We start from the raw sequence: 27,361 nt of genomic DNA, 5'->3' as shown, positions 1-27,361 counted from the left end.
CACATCCAGGGTGGCTCATCAGAATATGGATGCAATGGAGGTCAGGTCGGACTTGAAAACGTTTAGTGAAGAATGAATGGTTAGTACTTCCCATAATAATGGTTTGGACAAGCAGGTCCATCCTAGCCAACCAGCACAATTAAAAAGTAGGACTTCAGTCAGCTCGGCATTAAATCTTTCAGACTACTAGTATCTCCCCTTTTCCCATAACATTCTGCTCACTAATCCCCTTTCCAGATCTAAGGTGTGCCACTCAAAAGTAGATGCCACACACAGAAATATACGACTACCATGACACAGGGGAAGGACTGTGGGTATATTGACAAAGAAAGGACCTGCAAAATACAAGTGACGAGTAATTAAAGACCGATGAGCTTCATTATCTGTAAATTTTAAATTTTGGAGGATCAAAAATTAAGGACTTTACAGAAATAAAAGCCCTGTCTTTTGAGCTGGGACATAGGATCTGAAATGCCTAGATATAATAAGTTTAATGATGTTACCTGCCAAAAAAGCAGCTACTAGAAAATGGATATCAAAATATAAACCGACCATAATGTTAAGTAATGAATGTTATAAAGAACCAGAGGTGTGATCTTCAGGAAAAGAAAAGAGCAAATTACATAGAAATAAATACAATTTGTGAGAACAACACATGCAGAACAATTTAAGAGAAGGTAAAAACTGAGCAATTTATGTAATAGTGGAGCGAATTAAATTGTTAAAAAGAACATATGTATACTGCATGACAATAAAGAAACTGTTACAGTGTTTCTTTTTTATTACTGTAAGTGTATCTTTATTACTTTAACCAACAAATAAAAAAAAAAAAAAAAAAGAAGCTCCATAATCATCACAAAACACAATTATAACTGTCCGAAACAGCAGAAAACCAAGATTGACAAACCAGGAAAAATCAGTTTTGCTCTTCCCTTCCTAACCTGACACGATAAGTAAATTGTCTGATGATCAGGACTCAACTTCCTATAATCAGCAAAGAATCCATTTTACATATTAAGAAAATGGATCACTTTCTTTGCATATAAAATAGGCAATTTTTGAGGAAGGACATAGTGGAACACCACAATGCAGTCCTATCTGACTGAACTTAGGGTGTAAATGAGAAGGGTTGGTCACAATTAAATATGTAAACATTTCTAATAACACATTCCCATGTGATGTTACGCACTGGCTATTAAGTGGTCTCCAAATACTTGAATAGATGGCCTGGGACTGACTAGGCAAGCTGCTTCAACTAAGACCATGACCCACTTTTTACAAGAAAGGACCAAATTTTACACACATTAATACTTTTCTATAATAGGAATGGACATTTTTGGTACGTCTGTTAAATTCCTTGAAGGAAAATCATTTTTGCTCTGCATTTATTAATAAACTTCAACAAGCAAAGCTTGCTGCTTACTTAAAGCCTTTAACATTCAGTGTCACTCTGCATAAGCAAACCTGCTCTGCATTCTCCTGACTGTGAAGCTAATTAAAGATCCTTGTAGCACAAGGATGAGCAAACTATGACTGCAGAACAAGCAAGCACCTCCTAATTTCACAGGAATGTTTCGTGTAACTTGGCACATACATAGCTAAATGCTTCCTTCCTAAAAGTAGACATGGCAAGTGGCCAATAATCTTAAACCACAGAAAAAACTTTAAAAAACAAGTCAGTGTGAACTTTGATCAGGGGTCAGGTTGTTCTCCTGCCCAGCAAATAACTTGCATGTTTGGTAGTTTCATACTTTGCTAAAAGTGCTGGTTGTGTAGAAGGCACAGTCCATAAGCACTTGATTTTTGGCTGCATTACTTTGGACATCATGTTCATCCAAAGTGGTACCCTTTGTTGTTTGTGGACACTGAAGAAGTACTGGGTTTAGCAATGGAGCTGTTCAGGCCGTAAGTACATGCACGATGAAACTTTTTTTGATGATCGCTACTACCAGATGTAAACAAATCACAGCCACAAACTTTCTCAAAAACATCTTCCTAGGCTTCTCCTCCTTTTCTGTAGCAGTGATGTTGACAACAAAGGCAGCTTTAATGAAAATGATCAACAATACACAAAACCGATATTGTGGCTCCAACCAAAAAGGATGAGATTAGGGGACCGAAATGGAATCTTGTGGAAACGGCTTTTGATATCCTAACAATGTCCTTAACCATGTTCTCCACTTATACCACGTAAGTAGTGTTCTGAAGAAATGCCAGCGCAGTCTGTGAATTTTCAAAAAGATTCTGCTGGTCTTCTACCTGATGGCCAAAGTGGCTAGATACTTGAAAGATATTGGAAAATTACTTAAATAGCAAAGCTTGCAAATATTGGTAGATGTCATCCTTTTCCCTGCAATCCTGGAAGAAAAAAGTGTGTGTGTGTGTGTGTGTGTGCGCGTGTATATATATATATATATATATATATATATATATATATATATATATATATATATAAAACCCCTGTTAAAATGGCAGTTTTTAAAAAATTAAAAAGGTACAGTACGCTGGTTGTACACACATCCTTAAACTAATACTCTGTTGTGTGTGCACACCCTTAAACTAATACTTTGTTGAAGTACTTTTTGATTTAATTACAGCATTCAGTCTTCTTGGGTACACACCTGCCATCAATTAAAGAGACTCTGATTAACCCCAAATAAAGTTCAGCTGTCCTAGTAGGATTTTCCTGACATTTACTCAGTTGCCTGCTACAGCAAAAGCCATGGTTCGCAGAGAGCTTACAAAGCATCAAAGGGATCTCACTGTTGAAAGGTATCAGTCAGGAGAAGGTACGGAAACATTTCCACAGCACTGGATATACCATGGAACACAGTGAAGACAGTCAACAAAAAGTGTAGAAAATATGGGACGACAGTGACGTTGCAAAGAACTGGATGTCCCTCCAAAATTGATGAAAAGATGAGATGAAAACTGGTCAGGGAGGCTGCCAAGAGACCTACAACAACACTGAAGGAGCTGCAGGAATTTCTGGCAAGTACTGGTTGTGTACTACATGTGGCAACAATCTCTTATATTCTCCATATGTCTGGACTATGGGGTAGGGTTGCAAGACGGAAGCCTTTTCTTACACAGAAAAACATCCAGACCCAGCTAAAATTTGCAAAGCAATACATCAAGTCTCCCAAAAATATGTGGGAAAATGTGTTATGGTCTGAAAAAACCAAGCCTGAACTTTCTGGCCACAATTCCAAAAGGTACGTTTGGTGCAAAAACACTTTGCATCACCAAAAGAACACCATCCCCACGGTGAAGCATGGTGGCGGCAGTATCATGCTTTGAGGTTGCTTTTCTTCAGCTGGAACTGAGGCTTTAGTCAAGGTGGAGGGAATTATGAACAGTCCCAAAACCTTCAAGCTTCTGCTAGAAAGCTGAAGATGAAGAGGAATTTCACCGTTCAACATGACAATGACCCCAAGCATGCATCTAAATCAATAAAACAATGACTTCACCAGAAGAAATTTTTTTATTTTGTTTTTTTATTTGATATTTGTTGACTGGGCTAGTCTAACTGGATATATGTCCATTTTCAGTAGAGGCCCGGGGAGAAAAGCTCCACTACAGCATTATACAAATTGACATAAATAAGTAAAAGACATGAGGATAATATTTAAAAATTAATTAAACATAGAAACCCCTTTAAGTAGCTTTATATAACCTAAGAGGAGAAAAAAAATTAACGTGAATGTGCAAGTTCATATAGGTTACTTATACCAGGATTTACATGGGAGAAGCTTAGACAACATTAAAGAAACACATGTACATGTATAAGCTGATCATATTACAACAAATGTTTATTTATTTATTTATTTATTTATTTATTGCATCTGTTATGCTCATGTGAAGGTGGTGGTTAAGAGGAGGAAATATCAGTCAGGATTAGTACATGGGCATATTCATTGTGAAGTTAGGAAGGTTCTTAGTTGCTTATTGAAAAGTGGTGTGGATGTCAGAGATGTTAGTTTATTAGGAAGCTTGTTCCAAGAGTTTCCAATGGTATTAGTAAATAGACTGTCTCCAGATTTGTTGCTAGATTTAAGGGTGGCTACTAGTAACTTATTAGCTGAGCGTAGGGTTGTCACATTTTTATATGGGCTAATAAGGCTAGAGAGTATGGGAGTATTTGTAGGATGATACAAGATCTTATGGGTGATAGTTGTTGAAGTTGGTTTTGCAGTTCCAACCATCCTAACTTTTTCAGATTTTGGCAATGGTGAGTTCGGAATGGGGAATCAGTAGCAAATCTGGCAATGTTATTATAAGAGGTGGCCAGATTATTTTTGGATAGATTAGTGTAAATTGGGGAGGCAAAGAGAAGGGTGGAAATTAGGTGTGTTTGGGAGATAGTAGTCCTGGCAGAAGGTGTAAGGAAGGTTTTTAGCCTATAAAGGAAACCAAGTTTTCTACTGACTGATTTAATGGTTAAGTTTACGTATGAGTCAAAACTAAGATTGTCAGCGACTGATTGAAAAATTAAAGTTTTCGAATGGCCCAGCCAGAGCCAAGACCTAAATCAAATAGAAAATCTGTGGGGTGACCTGAAGAGGGCTGTGCACAAGAGATGCTCTCGCAATCTGACAGATTTGGAGCACTTTTGCAAGGAAGAGTGAGCAAATATTACCAAGTCAAGATGTGTCATGCTGTTAAACTCCTACCCAAGAAGACTGAATGTTGTAATTAAATCAAAAGGTGCTTCAACAAAGTATTAGTTTAAGGGTGTGCACACTTATGAAACCAACATATTGTAAGTTTTTTTATTTTTTTATATTTTTCCCCTAACAGATTTGTTTGTTTTTCAATTGAATTGCACAGGTTATACGTCACATTAAAGGTGGGAAAAGTTTTGAAATGATTTATTGCGATCTCATTTTTTTATATCAAAAACCTTGCATTTTAACAGGGGTGTGTAAACTTTTTATATCCACTCTACATACACACACAAATAAGTGTCCTTTCTAATCACAACAAATATTCTTGCAACATCATGAAAGTTATTTACTACAAAGAAACAGTGTGTGGTGGACAGTTTTCTCCCAGTAAGGTATTTAACAATCTGAGGGCTCTCTTAATTTTAACAGGAAATGTGCTACTGCAAGGCAAGAGGGTACATTTCTAAAATTTCAATGCATTCTTTCCTTTTTTTTCCTTCATCAAGACCAACTAATGTTAAATGGTTTCTTCTCTGGCAGATTTTGAATTATTTGATTTCTTACTGTAGGGCCTGAGATATTTATGAGATCAAAGTGATTATTTGCTTGTCTGACAAACTGCCCACAGGTTAAAATCAGACTTTCTAAAAAAATGTGTCTTGGTGGCAAATAAGACATTGTTAACTTAGTGTTAGTGCACTACAATTTCCAAATTCAGAACTTTTGAAAAGACATACCAGGTGGTTGTGTACAACCATCAGCCATTTCTTGGCCTGCCGAAGGTCCCTACATAGGCCATCAGTGGTGATGCCAAGTTTTAGTTTAACTACAATGACTAAAGATCAGAGCCTCCAAATTAACTAAGAAATTATGCTAATATGGAGGAATGCCGGTATATTTGGAAGAGGGAGTTTAAGTCAGTATATTATTATGAAAGAGAGAATTAGGGCCTCTTTAGCTATGAAGCTTCATAGTGAAGATACTGCCAGCATAGTGGCTAATACCCCATACCCACATATTAATAGCTTTGCCTTCACGAATCTCAGAGGTCAACTCTTTGATTCACAAGATGACCTTTCTCTGCTATTCAGTTATGTGGGTCTGGCTGTTGACAGCCCAGAAAAGTTTGGAAAGAACAGACTAGTCAAATACTCTAATCTCTCTACTGGGACCTGCAGCCAACTTAAGTTCACTGGCAGCATCCCAGTAGACTACTGTTGAGGATGACAGAGGGTTCCTGTACAGGTAGTGAGAATCCTGTTAAGACCTCTAATATCTGTCAGGATTGTTTAGGGTTGAGTCTCCAGAGAAAGGCAACAAATGCTGATGGCACAGCAGTGTTTGTTGGTCCTTCGAGACTTGATTGTCTAGCTAACTTTTTTTTTGGTCAAGGGCCTCTCGTTAGACTCCCATATATGTTCCCTCATACGGCTGAGGTTTCTTCCCAAAGAGACAGTCTCATCAAGTATTCTATAAGGAGACGCTCTCTTCAGTTAACTACATACACAAGACGACACCCACAAGGGTATACATCAATTCTTTCTCAACTTCTGAAGATGAATCCAATTCCCTCTGATGAGAAGCCCTTTGTTTCCATCTTACAGGAAGACAGCTGGAAGGTAGTGAGCTGAGAGCTGTCAGTGACACATAACTAATCAGAAGGTTCCTAAAACCCTGGTGGGCCAAGCCTTGCTGGAAACCAGGGATTCCAAACACTAGAGGCAATGGGACTCAGCCACCTGAAATGTCATGGATGTACATCTGTGATAAGATAACTTCTACTCTGCAGCCATTCATGGGAAACAAGAGAGTGAAGTGAGTTGTCCTTTTTGGTTAATATGTACCTGGCTGCTTTCATCAAAGCTGCCGCTGCCTGTGTCCAGCATCTCTACTGCAGAGATGGAAGGGAAGCTCAGAAAGATGTCCTAGGACTGCTTGTGGGTCTGCCTCCAAAGGGTTAAACACAGAGTGGTTGGAAAGATGTACCCTGAATAGGGCATGCGCAACTGGGTAACATCTACCCAGAGGTGAATTCTCATAGGCAGTACTACTAAAGAAACAATGACCCATATGAAGAATGTCTATTACTATGCAGGGTACTACCACCTTTAGCTGGATATTATATTGACGTCCTAGGCTGTGGAGGAATTCAGCTTCAATCAGGAGACATTTAAAACTCAGGAAGGCAAGTCAGAAGTCAAGGCATCTGCCACCTGCCAGTTCCAATGCAAAATACTGCAGCAGTGATCTTTATGAACATCGGTTTTGACATCTTTCACAAAACTATGCCTACAAATTCTCTCCAGTGTAAATACCAGATCAGACAGGTAGAAGGAATGAACAGCACAACCCTGTGCATATACGACTGGTTTGAGCACCTACATGTGCAGACTTTCAAGGGTAAAAGGGAAGAATGGGATATATAAAGGAGAATCTGAAAAGCAAAGACAGGAACAGAAAACGTGCAAAATAAAGTAATCCACCCTGAGGAAGGAGCAATACTCTGAGCGCAATTTTGGTGAGCATGGCTCAACCCTCAATGTAGATGGCCCTAGGATCAATCTTCCTCAGCCTCATTTCAGCTGAACTCATGTCACAGTGAAACACAAGCCAGACAGGACACTTAACATATTATGCTAAACTTACATTATGGTAGACAAGGCAGCATGGTTCAACACACTGATAATTTTCATATAATATTTTGAATGTTAAATAAAAATTAAGGTTCATTTCCCAAACATGACTTATTTTCTCACATTCCTATGTCAGTACAGCCAACACAATTGCTGACAGCAGCATAGGAAGCAACATTGGAGGAATCTCCAGTTATAAGCAAGTCCAAAATGTTTAAATTAGAATCACTGAATGAGATACAGCCTGCAAATATGGGCTTGAGACATAGAACCACATCTTATATATCATGTAGATAAGTCACTTAATCAGAAACAAAGTGTCTGGATCACCTCCTAAAACAGCACAAGCATGACTAACAGATTGTACCTGGATAAATTTACTTTACATTAAGAAAAAATGAATTACTCTGCAGCTTTATGAGGCATGTACTATTCAGACCCAAAAAGGATCAGTGTTCAGTTCTGAAGGTTATACCATAGTAATTAGACTTCATGAATCAGTTCTGAGAAAGGAAACCAGAATGATTCCCAAGATGCACAATAAAGACTATAACTTCAGCACTTTGTCTACTAAAAAACAGAAGGAAAAGGCACACATGTCTAAAACATTAAGCTCCCAGTGGTGAAGTTACTGAAATGGGAAATGTGCAGTGCTGCTCAATCATGTGCAATTTCTCAGAAAAGCATTCAAAAATACATTAAGTGCGGAGGTAGAGCTTCTGCAGTTGCAATGAATGATATTTTAACAAATTTCTACTGTTAAATTGTTAGCCCATTCACCGAAGTGAAGTACATACATATCATTCAGCTACTGATCACAGTGCCTTGCTGGAACTCTTATACTGTACTCAAAAGTCAGAGCTGTAGGTGCCTCAATCTGGCAGCTGGTACCAGTCCTCAATCGGACACCTCTCAAAACTAAGTTGGGCAGTAAATTTAAAAAATGGCATCTTCTGATGTGGTGCTTCTCCCTGAAGCTTCGTGTAATGTCTATACATGAGGGAAAAAAATGTCTTTTACAATATGGCTCTCCTCCACAGCATTCTGTAATACACACTCATCAACGTGAGGAGAAAAAGAAAAAAGGCAGTTCTCAGCACTCATGCTTGTGCCTCCCTAACATCTTTCACCTAGGGAAGCTGCCCCCTTTGCCCCACCCTAGCTAAACTTCTGTTGAAAGTACTGATAAGTTAAATACTTCTGTCACAGCAACAATGCCACTGTACTCTTCACAGAAGCTCTGAGAACCTAACGTAAGGCAGGAAGGGTAATATGTTAATATGGATTCACAGAAATTAGCAAAAAGAGGAATTTATTTCCTATGATAATCCAAAGGGCTCTTTCCCTGACGCTGTCACTTTTCAAGTCAGTAACAGGCTTGAAAATAATTAAAAGTATGGTAGAGAAACTCAAATGCAAGACCAATAAAACTGTCCATGAAAGACCTCTGCAGATGTTGCTCAGTATAAAATCTGTAATACACTCCATGCAGGCATGATAGGCCAAAAGTATGTATTTTCAACTTTCATTCACATATCCAAGGCTAAGCATTTAACAGGAAGAAAACTTTCAGAATTTATTTCTTGCGAGACCTTTTTACCTAAAGTTCATTTTGGTTAATTTTATGCTTTTGTAGACCCTACCACACCTGTTTTGTAGTCAGACAAAATGTTCTTTGCCATTTATCATAAGGACTGGCACCAACCTTTTTTGTTTGGACTAGCTAAAATGATAATCCAGCAGCCCAGAAATTTCTGTACAAGTTCCAGTTTTCTTCCTGGCACACCAATCAGAATGATGGAGTTCGCACAGTTACTGCCTTGTCTACAGCTTTTTTTTTTTTTTTTTTTTTACCCCAAGCATCATGTCCAAGATGACCTAAAGAAAATTTAAAATGAAATTCTAGCAACTGCAATCTTTCCCACTTCTAATACAACATGGGCAAGGAGAAAAGCGGAGTAAGCTAGGAAAGGAAGGGCCAAGTGTGATGTATGATGCCTCTCTTGTCTGGTTTCTGTCTCAGACAGTGGTGGCTACCCTACAAAGAATACAGAACTACAGGTGATCAACAGTTATTAATTTCCTCCTCAATGTAGCTTCAAATTCCCATGACTCAATATTTTGGGAAGGGTTTAGCACTATGTGCATAACCTGTATAAACTTATGCAAACAACAAGGTCAGGGTGAGTTTCAAATTTAATCTACAACATCAAATGCATTCCTGAATTAGAAAAATCACAAATTCAGCAGTATTCTGCATTCCTGAGATGACTTTCTTCAGAAGAAATAAACAGGGGTCCTATCTACACAAGTTGGTGGTAATTAAGGTGGATGCCAAGCACCCCACAGAAAACTTAAAAAAAAGTTTTATTTCAAATCATTTAAATACGGAGAGGGAAGTTTCCAGGTGTTCTGGACAAATTACACCTACTCAGTATAAATACCAACTCTGGTCTCTCCTGAAAAAAAGGCTGCAGTACTTAGAAGGACTGTCCTGGTCAATACAGTAAAATAAAGAGCAACAAGTAACTGCCCACAGGAGCATCTTAGTGGCATTTGTCAGACTAATTACCCATCAAGATCCCTTTTCTACAAGACCACACCTTTGCAGTAAAATTAGTGCAGTACATATTTGGAATATTGATGTGTGAAAATATGCATGGTGGAATAATTTATATTTTGATCAAAGAAGTACGTTTCCAAAGATACCTCTCAACTTGTAACTCACATACAGCAACATAAAAGTTATTTATTTTTTTTTACAAATATTACAGCAACTTATGCTAAAGGAAATAGAAGAATCTTACCTTTTTAGTCACAGCTGTGGCATGAGGCTCTCTATATTTTGTTTGGGCTTTTTATTTTTGTAAAAAATCTTCTTTTAAAATAAATAGGTAGCAACTACTGTACAGAGTTAATCTTTCTCACTTCAGGACCGAGTGAGCTCCATTTTCATCTGGAGAGATGCACATATTTAAAGATTTGGTATCACAAGGTCTTAAAGAATATTAACAACTTGACAGCACGTTTGGCTAAAATGACCAAACAGTACTTGAATATCTTTGTGTCCTTTTTCTCCCAATATAAGACAGTTTGAAGATCAAACAACAAAGTGCTTTGAGTGAATATGTCCTTGCATTCAGACTTTGTCACTAATAAATGACTTCATAAACAGTAGCTTTCTTGTCTCCAGAACCAGTGACAATGTACTTATCATCCACAGAAATATCACAGCTAAGCACTGATGACGACTCCTTAGACTGGTTGCAGGAGGAAAACAAAGAAAGAACATTAATAATTGTAAATCAAAACAAACATTCATCAGTTGCACATTATCGTGCTGAATACGAACATTTAAAGACCATCTCTGAATATCTAGTATTTTCAAAAACCTCTCTTCTTTACTGTAGGCAGCTGAACAACAACAACAGGTTTTGCATAATTTTATGAGAGACAGAAAAAAACTGCAGTTCTCTATCAATAAGTTATGAATAAAGGCATGCCTCTAAGTACTGGAGGAAAAACAATATCCAAAGCTAGTCAGACTTTTATAACTGTGAAAAACATCTCATGACACAACAAAAGCTGTGTGGGACTGCAGTGTATACCAAAGATTTGTGGAATTTTACACCTATCTACCAGACTGCTGCTCTGAATCATCAAAAAACAGTAGCTAAATATTAATAATCTGTGCTGAGACATCACATTACATAACTGTCTTTTTTTATGACATATATCCTCAACTTAGAGTTAAAGATGCAGCACAAACAAATTGTTAAAAACAAAACCATTTAAACTGGACATGAAGCGCAATAAGCAAACTTCACTACGGATACCACAATCTTCTCTGCAAGCTTACATGCATTCTTTTATATTCCTTCATTTGTTTGAAGCTGGCACACTTGATGAACTTGTGCTGAGCAAAACACTCTCTCCTTAAAATGACTTTTGAGCACCACAATTTACACTGCCTATACATTTGGTTACATCGCAGCCTAATGTAACAACCCTTCACACCTCTCAAGTTCTTAGTGCAAAAAAATCTGGACAAAGCCTAAAATAATGAGAAGAATAAAGGCCCAAAAATAGGAACACATTTTAAATATTTCTTCTATTTAAAGAGTTGCTAGAATATGAGGATTTGTAGTACCATGCATTTTCTGAAGGATATGAAGTCTCAAACTCAAATGTGTCTCATTATTTAGTGACTTGAGTCCTCAAGTGATTTGCCAGAAAACCACAAATTTTATGAAGAACAGACCAGAAATATCAGGCAAAATCAGGACATTCTGCAAAAATCTGGAAAGCTGAGATGCATGCATCCTTTTCTAGATATCTGTAGTAGCTAATCAATAACAATACACATCTATTATCAGTAATTATACAATGATGGGCCATTGTTATTCAAAAATCATCCATGTTGATTGGACTGACCACCCAGCGTGTGTCTGCTGTAAATGAGCATATACCAATAGAAAAAGGTCTGGCCACTAAAGTACCACTGAGTGACCATACTTTTCTATTGATATATTCTATGGAGGGCAGACCAAATACAAAGAAATCAGGTATGTTCTGTAAAACTACAGAAATAGAAATGTTCCTGATTTTCCCTGTATTTCAACACTGTCTCTTGACTTTCATACCTCTGAACTGTCTGGATTTTTGGAGAATGTCCATACTTTTGTCTCATACTATAAAATGTAATAGAGATTCTTTTTTTTGTATTGTTTCTGTTGGACAGCCCTGAAGTACTGTGCAAGCATGGGAATGCGAGTCCCATATGCATGCGCAGTACATCAGAAAATGAAGGAAGACTGGAAACGTACAGTTGTGTACCTACCATAAATGTAGATGTTCGACTGTATTTACTGTTGCAGTCATTACTTGGGTTATCCTGCTGGCAGGCTACCCGCAGTCGGCCTGAATTCCAAAGTCTTGGTCTGGCGTCGGTTGCTGTCGCCTCTTCCCTGACGTCAGAGCGCCAGGGGTATAAAAGATGCAGCCAACGCCATTTTCTTCAGTTTTTCTTGCCCCAGATGTCAGGTGCCCCCAATTTGGTAGGCTAAAAATTTATGCCAATAAGCATGCATGCCATAACATAAACATTTCCTTCATCTACAAGCAAATACACCACATAGGTTGTATAGGATAGAGAAGTACAGAAGTCCCAGCAAAGAAAAGGGGGATGGTGGGTGGGTAACCTGGACTGCAACAGTGAATACACTCGAACATCTACATTTATGGTAGGTACACAACTGTACTATGTACATCGTGCTTCACTGTTGCAGTCATTACACTTGGGTTGAATCCCAAAGCTGAGGTAGAGTGGCTGGGTCTAAATAGGATTAGGAGAAGCTATAAGGCCCTGCAGAACTGCAGTGGCAAAGCCTGCTCTGGATTTAGAGTAGAGAGGTAAATGGTAGTGCTTGGTGAAAATGTGCACTGAACTCCAAGTTGCAGCCTCTAAAATGTCTTTGGTTGGTACCCCTCTGTGGAAGGCTGCTGAAGTGGCTGCTGCTCTGGTAGAATGTGGCCTAATGCCCTTAGGGATTGATTTGCCATGTTGTGAACAACAGAATTGAATGCAGTGGCCTATCCATTTCGAAATAGTCTGCTTTGAGATAGGCTTTCCTTATGATCCTGCAGCATATGCCACTAAAAGTTGCTCAGTCTTTCTGAAAGCTTTAGTTCTGTCCAAGAAGAGGCATAGCTGTCTGTGTATGTCCAAAGAATGCAGGAGTCTCTCACCCTTATTCTGTGGGTTTGGATAAAAAGTAGGCAAATGAATGGTTTGGTTAAGGGCCACACTGGACACTACCTTAGGCATAAATGTGGGGTTAGTCCTCAGAGAAACCCTGTCTGGATGGAAAATGATAAAAGGTTCCACAGCCATGACAGCCTGCAATTCTGAGACTCGTCTTGCAGAGGTTATTGCTAGGAGCAGAGCTGGTTTCCAAGATAAGAACTTTATTTCAACTGAATTTGCTGGCTCAAAAGGCAGCAGTGCGAGTTTCTCCAAGACATAATTGAGGTCCCATGCAGGTATTGGTGCTCTCCTTGGAGGTCTTCTGTTTTTGAGGTACTGCCTTAGCAATGGATGAGAAAAAAATGTGTTTCCGTATTGTAATGAGCTGAAATGGCAGAGGCATGGATTTTAATCGATGAGAAGGATAGGCCTTTGTCCAGCATCTCAGTTAAGTATTGTAAAATCTGAGGAATGTTTGGTACAAGTGTGTCATTTCCTTGTGCCTGGTTCCAAGCATGGAATCTCTTCCATTTTGCTGCATAAGATTTTCTGGTACTTGGTCTCCTGGCCTCCAAAATAACATCCGTCACCGCTTTAGAGAGAGGTGGGTTCTGAATGTCTACATTATTCGCCATGCTGCCAGATTTAGGGTCCTGAGTTGGCTGTGCAGGTTCTGATTGTTTTGTTGGGTCAGTAAGTGAGGAATTAGAGGCAATGTCCAGGCTGGGCCTTGAGACAAGCTCTTTAGGATTGGGTACCAGTGCTGGCGGGGCCAGTCTGGGGCAATCAGTATCATTTTTGTCTTGTCTGACCTTTAGGAGTACCTTGGGAAGGAGAAGCAGAGGAGGAAAGGCATATACTTTTAGGGTTTTCCAGCCGAATGATAGGGCATCCACTTTCCATGCTTGCTTGTGATAAGTCCTTGTGCAGAATCTCTGTAGTTGGCAGTTGTGAGGGGAGGCAAAAAGATCTATGTCTGGGCATCCCCATTTCTTTGTTATCATGTTGAAAACTTGAGGATCCAGATGTCCTTCAAGAATGCAACTGCAGTCATAACATATGGGTTGTCCTGCCTCAGGCAGCCCTCGGTCGGCCGGATTCCAAAGTCTGGGTCCGACGTCGGCTGATGTCGCATTTCTCTCCGACGTCAGAGCGGCTGGAGTACATAAGCATCAGCCGACGCCATTTTCTTCAGTCTTTCTTGCCGTGTGGTGCCCGAAGCAGAAGCAGTTCACAAGTGCCGGTCGGTCAGCTCCTGTATTCTTCGAATCCGAAGTCATCAAAAAAGCTAAGTACCCCGTTGGGGACCTTTCTTGCCTCAGCCGATGTCAGAAATTACTGAAAAAGTTAACAATTGTCTGTCTTGTGGTAAACAAATACCTCATAAGGATTTCCACTCTTACTGTCTTCCTTGCCTTGGCCCAGACCACGACGTTTCGGCCTGTGTCGCCTGTGTTCGCTTCAATAAGCGCACTCTTAGGCACCGGGCGGAGTTCGCTGAAGACTTTTTCGGCGATAAATTTGCTTATACAATGCCGTCGGAACTTCCGACATCGCAGACTCCTAAGAAACGAAAAGACCGGGACCGACATCCTCGGCCCGCGTCTTCCACCGAATCCACGCCAAAACCTACCGTGAGTGCTCCGGTTCCCCCTGAGACGGTTATTTCACCGCTCCGAACCGAAGACACCGCTTTACTGACACCTCCGATACCGGAGGCCACACCGACGCCAGTTATAGATTTTCCTCCGGATACTGAAACCGAGGAAATGCCCGAGACCATTGCTGTAGATAAGGCCACTCCTGCACGTGGAGCTGCTAGGCCTCCTATGGCCATGTCTATTAAGGCCTACACATGTGCTAAGGCAGCCAGCAAGACCAAGCACCTTACTGCTAAGGCCTTACCTCAGCCTACTCCTGAAACACAAATCATGACTATGGCCGCAGACTTAATTTCCATGATTAGAGGTTCACAGGCCCATCCTGAGAGAGGATCCCAGCCTCCTCCTGATAAGAGGCCCTGGGTTGAACCCTCTGACCCTATCCCTTCAGATGAAGATTCTGAGGAATCTGTTCACTCTGATGGCCAGGAAGAGCCCTTCCAGACCTATGAGGACTCGGATGCAGAGGATTCCATCCCCTCGGCCCCCCCCTCCTGAGGATATTTCTTTTGGGGAAGTTCTGCATACCATGAGGGAACATTTTAAGTGGCAAGGCCAGGAATATTCTGATTCCAGAAAGCGCCTTCGAACCTTCCTTAAAAAGCCCCAACACAGGCCCCTGGCTATACCTCCTGTGCTTGATGTTTTGGATGACCTATACTCTGACTCCAGTGTTACCCCGGATACTCTTCCTCCTGCCCCATCCAAGCCAGACAGATATTATAGGGTCCCAGAAACACATTCTCATTTCTTTAGGGCCCATGCTGTTGATTTATAAACTATTTCTCAGGGACCTAAAGGGGTTTCAGCATCCACCTCCAAAAATCCCTTGCCTTCCAACAGGGAAGCTAGGTCATTGGAGAGATGGGGGAAAAAGGTCTACACCTCCACTACTTTATCTATGAGAGCTCTGAATTGCCTCTTTCATATGTTTCAATATCAGGATTACCTGTTAGATGATTTACAGAAAACATTGGCCTCTCCTGAACCTTTAGACAGGAAGTCTTTGCAGGAAGCTGTACATAATTCTCAGCAAGTCAGCAATCACTTTCTGCAGTGTGGATATGATGCATTGGAAGCTTCATGTAGAGCAACTATGACAGGGACGGTCATTCGTAGACATGCATGGTTAAAAGAACAACCTTTACCAGATCATGTTAAGGCAAAACTTCTTGATGCACCTTTGGAAAAGAACAAGCTTTTTGGTACTAATGCTAAAGATGTGTTAAAGTCCATTGAGGAAAAAGCAAAATCAGTTCAGACGGTCAAAGATTTCCTCCAGGTTCAGCCACCCAGATTCAGCAGGAATTGGCCTTCTAAAAACTGGTCCTTTCGTAATCCTGAAAGATTTCAAAGGGGTAAAAACAGGCGTGGCCGAGGAAGACGACAATACAGAGGTTCTTACAGGGGACGACAATTGCAACCAGCAAACCAAAGAAGTGACACAGGGGTCTCCCCTGCCTCACAGGGACAATCTCAATGACTTTCCTCTACTTCCGCTGACCAAGGAGCAAATAGAAGCTCCCTTGGGCGGAAAATTCTGTTTTCAGACAATTGGCACAGATTGACAAAGGACAAATGGATTTTGGACATTATAGACCAAGGTTACAGGTTCCACTTTCATACTTTACCAAGAAAACAAGGCATGCCAAACCTACCACAAAACCAGAGGGCAGAGGCTATCAAGCAAATTTCTATGCTTGCTCAGATCAAAGCAATAGAAAGAGTTCCACAACAAGAACAAGGCCAGGGGTTTTACTCAAGACTGTTCCTTGTTCCAAGAAAAGAAACTCAATGGCGACCAATACTGGATTTGTCCGCATTAAACACTTTTCTCATAGTACCAAAGTTCAAAATGCTGACTCTACAGCAACTCCTTCCCATGCTGGGCAAGGGGTCTTGGCTGATTACTCTGGACCTCAAGGAGGCATACCTGCATGTCCCTATCAGACACAGCTGCAGAAGATACCTCAGATTTCTTGCAGGGCCAGAGCATTATCAATTCTCAGCATTGCCATTTGGCTTATCTACTGCACCCAGAGTATTTACAAAATGCCTGGCTTCAGTAATTGCTCATTGCAGGCTCCAGGGGATCCAAATTTACCCATACCTGGACGACTGCCTCATACAAGCGGACGACAAATTGATTTTGACAAAAAACTTGAACTATGTCATACAATTGCTATAGGCTCTGGGATACACAGTCAACTTCCAAAAGTCAAGACTTCAGCCATCCCAGCAAATAACCTTCTTAGGAGCCAATCTAGACACAGCCTCTCAAATGGCTTACCTGACGGAAGACGAGCAAGAGAAGTTAACTCATTATTTCAAAGGTTTGGCAAAACTCACCCAGATGACTGCAAGGGGATTCCTACAGGCCCTGGGTTACATGGCATCCTGCATTCTCCTGGTTCCATTAGCAAGACTACACATGAGAAAGCTTCAATGGTACCTAAAAAGCCTATGGTCTCAGCACAGCAACAACCTAGAGACAACCATACCGCTCATTCCATGCCTACAAAAGGAATTCCTATGGTGGGCCTCGGTAAGCCAGGCAAACACAGGTATGTCATTCAAAAAATCTCAGATAACACAGACCATGACCACAGATGCCTCAGACCTTGGATGGGGGGCGCACATGGAGGGCAGATGTATACAAGGACAATGGTCTCCAAAGGAAACACATCTGCATATAAACCAAAAGGAAATGCTGGCAGTAATGCATGCCATCGAGGCCTTTCGACAACAACTTCAGCAAGGCCATCTACTGATACGGACAGACAACACCACTGTGATGTGGTACATAAACAAGCAAGGGGCACCCATTCCTACCCCCTTTGCAGACTGACAATGAATCTTTGGGAAAATCACTGAGCCTAAACATACAGTTGCAATCCCAGTTTGTTCCAGGCAAAGACAATGTGCTGGCGGACAGCCTAAGCAGGAATTTCATAGATCCACACGAGTGGAAGTTACATCCGAAAATCTTCACACAACTCACCTCGACATGGGGCAGGCCAGAAGTAGACCTATTTGCCTCCCACCTCAACCATCATCTACAAAAATTCTGTTCAAGGACATACCATCCACAAGCTTGGAAAATAGATGCTCTTTCATTCAACTGGAACTTTCTAAAATCTATGCATTCCCACCTCTGCCACTGATGACCACAGTATTACTAAAGATCAAAGCAGAGAGGCCCAAGGGGATCCTAATAGCTCCAGACTGGCCAAGACAACACTGGTACCAACTACTACGGAGCATATGTCACAACAAAAAGTGGGCCCTTCCCCAATGGCCCCTACTTTTGACTCAACACAACTTCAAAACAGTGCATCCAAACCTTCAGACACTGCAGCTAACAGCCTGGGAGATCCCATGAATAACCTCAATCTATCTCTCTCCAAGGAAGTTCAGCGGATATTAACAGAAGCTCGAAGACCATCCACCAGAAAGGTTTACTTAGCAAAATGGAAGAGATTCAGCAATTGGAATACCAGCAAGGGACATGATGCATCATTATTGAATATCCCACTCATCCTGGAATATTTGGCAGATATGCTACAGAATGGACTCTCATATTCTTCCATAGAGATACATGCTTCAGCTATCTCAGCTAGATATAACACTGATCCGCCTGTGTTTTCACATCCTTTGTTAAGGCAATTCCTCAGGGGAATCAAGAACATTAAGCCACCAAGAAAGGCTCCAGTGCCAGCTTGGGACCTCAACTTTGTCCTAGAAAAACTGACTCTACCTCCCTTTGAGCCAGCAGCTTCAGTGGACTTACAATTTTTATCATGGAAGACAGCTTTCCTGTTGGCAATTACCTCAGCAAGAAGGGTTTCGAAACTACAGGCACTAATGGCAACACCACCGCGGATAATCTTTCACAGAGACAGGGTCTCCTTAAGAACCAACCCTACTTTTATGCCAAAGGTGGTATCTAGGGTTTCTTTAAATCAAGCTATTCACCTGCCTACTTTCTTCCCCAATCCTGAGAGCAAAGGGGAAAGACTGTTGCATACCTTGGACATTCACAGACAACTTCGCTACTACCTGGACAGAACCAAGACCAGTAGGAAGTCTGATCAGCTTTTTGTAGCTTACGCCCTGGAGTACAAGGAAAAGCAATTTCCAAACAGACTATTTCAAAATGGATTGGACATTGCATCAGATTTTGTTATTCCTTCCATGGGAAGAATGTTCCAGCCAATGTCAGACCACACTCCACCAGAGCTACAGCCACCTCTACAGCATTCTTAAGAGGGGTGCCTACAAAAGACATTCTAGAAGCTGCTACATGGAGCTCCGTGCATACATTCTCCAAACACTACAATCTCCCTTTATATTCCAGATCCAGAGCAGGCTTTGCTTCGGCAGTCCTGCAGGGTTTGATTGCCACACCATCTCTTTCCTAGAGCATTCCTCCTCCCCCAACTAATCTATGGTATTCAACCCATATGTTATGACTGCAGTTGCATTCTTGAAGGACATAGTACAGTTTTGTACCTACCATAAATGTAGATGTCCGATAGATATGCAACTGCAGTCGGATTTTCCCTCGCTCCATACTCCTCTATGCCTTGGGTCCACTCCTATCCCTGTTTCTCTTAGCTGGGGATATCTGTTATGGTGTATCTGTTTATTGCTTACTTATTTGTCCTGTTTTTGTCTTCCAATTTGATTACAGCCTTCCTTGGAGGGCACCTGGCATCTGCGGCAAGAAACACTGAAGAAAATGGCGTCGGCTGATGCTTATGTACTCCAGCCGCTCTGACGTCGGAGAGAAATGTGACATCAGCCGACGTCGGACCCAGACTTTGGAATCCGGCCGACCGAGGGCTGCCTGAGGCAGGACAACCCATATGTTAGACTGCAGTTGCATATCTATCGGACATCTACATTTATGGTAGGTACAAAACTGTACTTTTCCACTCGTGGGGATCCGTAATGTTTCTGCTTAGTTCGTCTGCCAGAGTATTTTTCTTTCCTGGCAGGAATTGTGCTTGCAGATGTATTTGATAAGTCAATGCTGTGTCCCACAAAGTCATGGCTTATCTGCAGAGGGGGTAGGAATGTGTGCCTCCCTGCTTGTTTATGCACCACATGACTGTAGTATTGTCCGTCCTTATCAGTAGTTGTCCTGGATGAAGTAGGTCCTTGAAAGTTGTCAGGGCATTCTGAACAGCTAGCATCTCTTTTTGATTGATATGAAGATGCATTTGGCTTGAGGGCCATGTGCCCTGAATACATTTTCCTGCCATGTGAGCCCCCCAGGCATAATCTGAAGCATCTGTTGTTATTGGCTGCCTGGCTGTGGGTAGGTTGAATGGCTGTCCCTTGTTGAGGTGACAGGACTGTGCCCACCATCGAAACTCCTGTTGAAGGCAAGGAATGAGGGTAATCAATGTTTCCAGGCTGTGGCAATGTTGAGTCCAAACACTTTTTAGATACCATTGTAGTTTCCTCATATGCAGTCTGGCATATGGAATTAGCAGAATGCAGAATGCCATGAAGCCCAAAGCCTGCAGAATTTTTCTTGCAGATAACTGGGTCTTTGTTGCCAACAGTGTGAAGTAAGAAGTCAGTTGCCTTTGTTTGTCTTGCATGAGATAAGCCATCTGGGCAGTTGTATTTAAGCTTGCACCCAGGAATATTATCTCTTAACAGGGTACTAATTTTGATTTCTTTTCATTTACTGTGTACCCTAGGCAAATCAATAATCTTTTTACAAACTCCAGGTGCTCTAGTAGAATGTCCTTGTTCTCTTCTTGAATAAGCCAATCGTCCAAGTAAGGATAAATTTGAATTCCTCTTTGTCTGCAATATGCAACTACTGGTGCCAGGCATTTTGTGAAGACCCTGAGCGCAGTAGATAAGCCAAAGGGCAGTGCAGAGAATTGGTAGTGCATTGAGCCAGCTATGAATCTGAGGTATCTTCTGCAAGATTGTCTGATTGGTACATGCAGATATGCCTCTTTTAGGTCCAAAGTTACAAGCCAAGCCTTCTTGCCCAGCATGGGCAGAAGCTGCTGCAAAGTCAACATTTTGAATTTTGGAACGTCCAGAAGTGTATTTAGAATAGACAGGTCCAGTATTGGTCTCCAGGCTTTGTCCTTTCTGGGTACCAAGAAAAGTCTTGAGTAAAATCCTCGTCCCTGCTGTTGCTGTGGTGCTCGCTGAATGGCCCTCATGTCCATGAGGGATGAAACTTGTTTTTGTGCCTCTGTCCATTGATTGTGTGGCAGGTCTGGCATACCTTTTGCCCTTGGCAAGGTGTGAAAGTGGAACCTTGTAGCCCTGGGACACTATATTCAAGACCCATTTGTCCTGGGTGATCATGTGCCAGTTTTGAGAAAAAAGTGCTAGTTTTCCCCCTAAGGGGGCTGCCAGAAGATAAGTGCTTGGTGCTGTCAGAGGAAAGTCATTGGGACTGTTTCCTGTTTGGCTGTGATTTGTCTTCTCCACTTTTGGAGGTAGGAGCGCCCCACTGTTTAGGTCTGTATGAGCCCTGGGGCTGGGATCTGCCTCTAGAGCGTCTGTACCTGCCTCTTTGTGGTCTATCTGATACTGGAAAGGACCAATTCTTTGTAGGCCAGTTCCTGCTAAATCTGTAAGAAATCCTTTACTGTTTGCATATATTTCGCTTTGTCCTCCATTTTCTTCAACACCTCCTCTGCTTTAACACCAAATAAAGTATCATGCTGTAATGGAGCATCTAGTAATTTTGCCTTAACATGATCAGGTAGAATCTGTTCCTTTAACCAAGCATGCCTCCTAATGACTGAACCCGTAACTGCGGCCCTGCAAGATGCCTCTAGAGAATCAAAACCACATTGCAATGTATGCTTTCCCACGTGTTCAGTTGCATGCAATAAATCCTGCATTTCCTTATTTTCTGCACAATCAGAATTTGCCAACATTTTCTGTTTTAGCAGTGACATTAAGTATTGCTGATATTTAAGCATATGAAATTGACAATTTAAAGCCCTCACAGCCAAAGTAGCAGAAGTGTAAACTTTTTTCCCCCCATCTGTCTAGTGCCCTAGAATCCCTGTCAGAGGGGATAGGGTTTTTTGCAGTAGAAGCCTTGACCCCTTTGGGACCCTGTGAAGTAGTTTTTGGGTCAGCAGCAGGGTTTTTATCAAGAAATTTATGTGAGTCTGGAACCCTGTAGTATCTGTCTGGTTTTACAGGGGCAGGGGGTAAAGAGTCAGGAGAAAGGCCAGACTCTGAAAATACATCATCTGTAATGTCTAACACAGGGGGAATAGCAAGAGGCCTTTGCTGAGGAGGTAAAAGAAAATCTCTAAGCCTTTTCTTTGAGTCTGAGTAGTCTTGGCTCTCCCAGTGGAAGTGCTCCCTCATGGTATGCAGGGTTTCCCCAAAAGAAAATCCTCAGGAGGAGAAGCTGAAGGAATAGATTATTCAGCATCAGAATCCTCATAGGGAGGAAGGGTATTCCTGCTCAGAAGAGGAGTCAGAGGAAATGGAAACCTGATCTGAAGATTCATATTCTGTCTCTTGCCTAGGCCTCTTATCAGAAGGGGGATGGGAACCACTGATCAAGGTAATTAGGTCTTCGGCCATTTTGAGCATCTGTTTTTTTAGGCATGGAAGTCTGTCCAGGAGAATGCTGTACTTGTTTCTTTGTCTTTAGAGCTGCTTTAGGTTTTGCTTTGGAAGCTGCGGTAGGCTTTACATATAACTGTGTAGGTCTGAAAATACCCTCAAAAGCCGATGCCTGCTCAACGGCTCCGGACCCATCTGAGGGAATAGTTTCAGAGTGTCCAATACCTTGAGTATCCAGAGGCCTAGCTGGCTCCACGTGGGAATCGGCAGTGGCCTGTGGCTCTAAGGTAGCGGGCGTCAGGGGCTGCGAAAGCGCCTCACTGAGAACCGGCGACTGGCTTAGCGGAAGCCTTGTTGTCGGTTTTGGACCTCGGATGCCTGTCCTTTTCCTTGCACTTTTTATAAACTCCGTTTGTCGGTTGTTCCGACGGCATTATATAATTGAATCTTCAGCCAAAGTAATGAAAGGCAAAATCGTATCGTTTGATAGTGCATTGGTTAAATCTAGCGCAAAACCGACCATTAGCAACGTTGTGATCAGGGCCTAGGCAAGGAATACAGTAAGAATGAAAATCCTTAAGAGGTATTTGCTTCCCACAAGAAATACAATTGTTAACTTTTTCTGACATCGGTCTGGAGCAAGAAAAAATTTTCCCCAACGAGGTACTTAGCTTTAATGAAGACTTCGGATCTGAAATTCGATTTTGAAAATCTCAGAAGTCGGCCGACCAGCACTTGCGAACTGCTTTGGCTTCGGGCACCGCGCGGCAAGAAAGACTGAAGAAAATGGTGTCAGCTGCATCTTTTATAACCCTGGCGCTCTGACGTCAGGAAGAGGCGACAGCAACCGACGCTGGACCAAGACTTTGGAATTCAGGCTGACTGCGGGTAGCCTGCCAGCAGGATAACCCAAGTGTAATGACTGCAACAGAGAAAGACGATGAACATCAACATGGAGAAACACTACTGTGCTGTTATACAAATACGTTGTTAAACAAAGGTAAACAATTTCTTTTAACAATGTCTTTGTATAAAATAATTAACCTATTTGTGGGTGTGGGTATAGGAGGTGATCAAACCATGCCAACTGTGGGTAAATCCTCATATACCCACACCCACTTGAGGGTCACTGCTTAAAGACTCAGCTCTACTAGAAAACTGCTACCATTTCAGCCCTGAACACCAGAACACAAGTAGAAGAAACAAATGCAAACTCATTAGGGGAAAACCCAGGAACAAAAATGTATATGAAGTCTTTCAGAAACTAGTCCTACAAGAATGCAAGGAAAAGCTGTGAGTGGAAGATAATTGTTAGAAAAAGTCTTTCTGAATAGTCGCTCTTAAGGAAGTTACTTTCCACATAAATATTCTGGTACACAGGATTATCCTGTGGAATGGACTCCCCCCCACCAAAATAGAGATATACACAGACAATACTGACTGGACCTTACATCTAAACTAAAGGCACATCTGATTCCAGAGGCATGCATCCATATTCCATGTATACTGACTTCAGTCACACGGATAGAAATAAATTGCTGCATACTGTTATGAATGCACTCAATATCTGCCTGCATTTTTTTTGTCCATAACTAGTTAGTGAAGTACCTGTAGAAGATCATTAATCAGACGTTGACAGTAAGGATTCCTTGAGGGGGGCGCTGTCTTCATACTGCTGTCAGGGAAACATAACTGCTTAAACTGAGGGTGTGGGCTATAAATTAAGATGTCAATCCATAAACAAACTTCTGGCAAACTCTGGGAAAACAGCTGATCAATAAAACCCCTTAGCTGCCTTTCTTGCAGTGAAAAAGTATACATTTTATGTTATTTACTATATTTTATATTCTCTGACACACTTCTTGAAAGTTTTGCTGACAGTATATAACAGTTTACTGGAGATTAATGGGGGGGGGGCGCAATTCTCTACAAAACTAGAATGTCGTTTCCCTTAGCTGGGACAAGAATGCATGTGTGTGTGTGTGCGCGTGCGTGTGTGTGTGTGTGTGTGTGTGTGTGTGTGTGTGTGTGTGTGTGTGTGTGTGTGTGTGTGTGTGTGTGTGTGTGTGTGTGCGTGTGTGCGTGTGTGTATGCGCGTGTGTGCTTTCTCCTAGAGACTCATCTGACTGAGAAATTCAGTGACTGTAAAGATCACACAACCAACACAACACAATATAAACCACTTGAAATTACTTAGAGGGCAGTTATGCTAAAAAAATATTACTCTTTCCCATGAGGATGTATTTATTTTTCTCACTTACTTAGTAGATGACAGGGAGTTCCTGGAAGTGCACCACATACCACAGATTACTGCAACAATTGCACTATTAGTCTTCGCTGTGCAGAAAAAAAAAAAAGCTGCCCCACCACTACCGGAGACTCTCAATGACTAAAGGTCATATAATGCAGACATCAAGTTATTGGGACAACATTTAATATCTACAACTAAACCTTTTATTCATCTTAATGGGGAAATAAACTTTTTATGTATTACATTTTCAATGGTTCAGCATTTGACTGCAGACAGCATACCACAGACATGTGCAAATTATGACATTTGTTCTGTAAAAGAACCCTACTACTCTTCCTACTGAAGGAATGCAGATTTACTTCTCCCTTGAATTATTACTATTTACACAATTACGGGAAAGTTGACATTGCAAAAAGTCTGAAGAAGGTACTTGACAATGACTGTTGCAACAATATGATCAGGGAGGCACTATCTGCATCTCCTGATAAAAATGAGGTACATGACTGCAAGGAGACACTCCTGGGTACTTCAAAACTCATTTCAGCATCTTATGCTAGGAAATGGGAAAGTATCTGAAAAGTAAATCTGGATTCTGGGCTTACTGCAGGTTCGAACAGTCACACGACTAAGTCAACTGTGTTGTATAGCACAGACAGGACAGATGGAAGATCATGCATATCCTCTCTTGTCCAAGCTCACAGGATAGAGGCAACCCCTTAGGACATGAATGACAGAGTTGGGCCGGAAGGTATGGATATCCAAATGGGACAGCTCACTATTGCAAGCTTCCTTACAAACGGATATCTTGTAAAGCATTAATCTTGAAAACACACAATATACAGATGATGCAAAACTGAAAGTCTGGCACAGGACTCAGAATTCATTAGCATCCACAGCATTATCAAACTGTCTAATTGTCCATCATCTCTGGAAAGTCTCAGAAAATTTTTGTAAGGACTGAACTTGATAGCTGTACTATCTGGGTGTTTATCATAAGTCTGCATAACCACAGACACTGCGGATGTGTTAATGCCTCCATGAGATCTTTATTCAGACTTTTTTTTTTTTAGTTATAACAATATAATCTTTAGCTTTATCCTAAGGATGACTTGGGCTTTGTAACGAACAAGATCCTTCTGTACTCATTCAATAGGAATTTTGCATAAATGTAACTCGTCAGTCTTTCAGTCTGTAGAATGACCACATACTTCCTTGGTTTCTCAGCTGTCTTATAAATAGCTGGCATTTAATAGGACTCACTTCAGTAGGCATGAACTCTTCCTTTTAGAGACGGGGCTTGCTGCTCTACGCATTTTGTTTTCAGACACAACTAGAGGCTAACAGTTTCTTACAGTTTCTATTTTCTTACAACAGTATGGTCTGCGACTCCCCTGGACTTTGATGTACACACACACACACACACACACACACACACACACACACACACACACATGGGGGGGTCTCTGAGCTTATGTGCTTTGACAGGTTATTGTGAGTATGTCTCGTCTGTGGCAGATGACTGGTGTGACCTGTGGCTGGTATGATTGGGAAGCTTCCCTGTGCATGCACTTGTGTGTCCGAGCCTTTGTGCAGGATGTATGACTGCATGACTACGTATGGTCTCTACTATTGGAGAGAGGAGGCTAATTAGATTAGACCTACCATCTATAGTGGCTCTGTCCCTCTTAACCTCCTCTTTCTGACAATAACTGTGATATAAGGCTGGATCACTGCTGCTATCTGTATGCACATGGCCATGTGTCTGTGTTGCCAAGGCTGGGGGGGGGTATAAGCCTATACACTGTCTTCTAGTTAACTGTGACACTTAATAGCACAAGTTGGTACTGCTCTCAACAGAGCAGTTTTTAAACTGCCCAGCTGAGTGAAACGGTCATGAAAATTCTTTTAATTATATAAATCAATAAAATGTATGTGTGACTATACAAATGTTGCATAAGTTGTGCTACTGTGCTCTTATCTATGAACACCAGACTAAAGGACTGAATCCTCACCCTCTCACACATCTTGTGAATCCCTCATCTTTGTATTGAAGACCACGGTCACATACAACAATAGCAGGTATCCCCTGTCTCATGAACATAGTCTTAGATGCACTAATCACACTTACACTTATGTCCATCAGCTTCATTGCTTCACAGTAATAGCCTACACATACAAGGCAAATGATTTCCATGAACTGAAACAAATCTCGGCACATCTGACTGCATGCATAACTCAGTTCTGGATAAGTCAGTATTTCTTCCTTTGGACAGTTACGGCATGACCCGTATATGGTGTAGATTTGCCTTATGTGTTCTATGTGACTCAATGTCCCTTGCCGACACATTACATCTCTTACTCCTCCTTTCCACGCTGCTGCGCTCAGATGTGATTCAAACATCTTCTCCAGCAGTTGTTTTCTCAACTGCCTGGTAAAGTGCAGCTGTGTGAACAACTTATCAAACAGTAAATGTTTGAGTAAGAGATAATGATACAGTGTAATTTCTTACCATGGAATTTACTGAAAGTGGAAGTCAGAGCTTCTGGCTCGATTCACGACTTTTGCAGATGTGCTCCCACAAGGGCAGCTCTAGTCTCTACCAGGCATCAGACTGAAGTATGGCTTATAAAGGTGGAGACATTCACATCACTGTTCTTTCTGTGAAAACGCATTCAGCATCGCTGTTCATTCTGTGAAAATGCATTCAGAAGTACGTTCTGAATGGGGCATATCGAGTCTGAGGTAGTCGGCCTGTACAGTCCTCCAGGGCCTTCATTTGCTTGTACACAAAGCTGAAGCACTGTACTGACCTGGACCCTAAAACTAA

General features: G+C 41.5%; 1 protein-coding gene across 8 annotated transcripts in view; it reads right to left on the bottom strand.

Annotated features, from left to right (window-relative positions):
- The window catches only part of TLE4 (TLE family member 4, transcriptional corepressor), a 617,928-nt gene that overhangs the window by 19,738 nt on the left and 570,829 nt on the right, over positions 1-27,361 (bottom strand). For all 8 annotated transcript variants that reach the window (XM_044060884.1, XM_044060882.1, XM_044060883.1 and 5 more), the window contains one exon: positions 10,108-10,560. In XM_044060884.1, coding sequence (XP_043916819.1) covers positions 10,453-10,560 — 108 coding nt within the window. In that variant the 3' untranslated portion in view covers positions 10,108-10,452. The remainder of the gene's footprint in view (positions 1-10,107; positions 10,561-27,361) is intronic.

This window comes from Protopterus annectens, chromosome 2.part0, assembly GCF_019279795.1.
Source record: "Protopterus annectens isolate FY-2018-M chromosome 2.part0, PAN1.0, whole genome shotgun sequence".
Classification (NCBI taxonomy): Eukaryota; Metazoa; Chordata; order Ceratodontiformes; family Protopteridae; genus Protopterus; species Protopterus annectens.
This window is presented reverse-complemented; position numbering and strand designations above follow the sequence as displayed.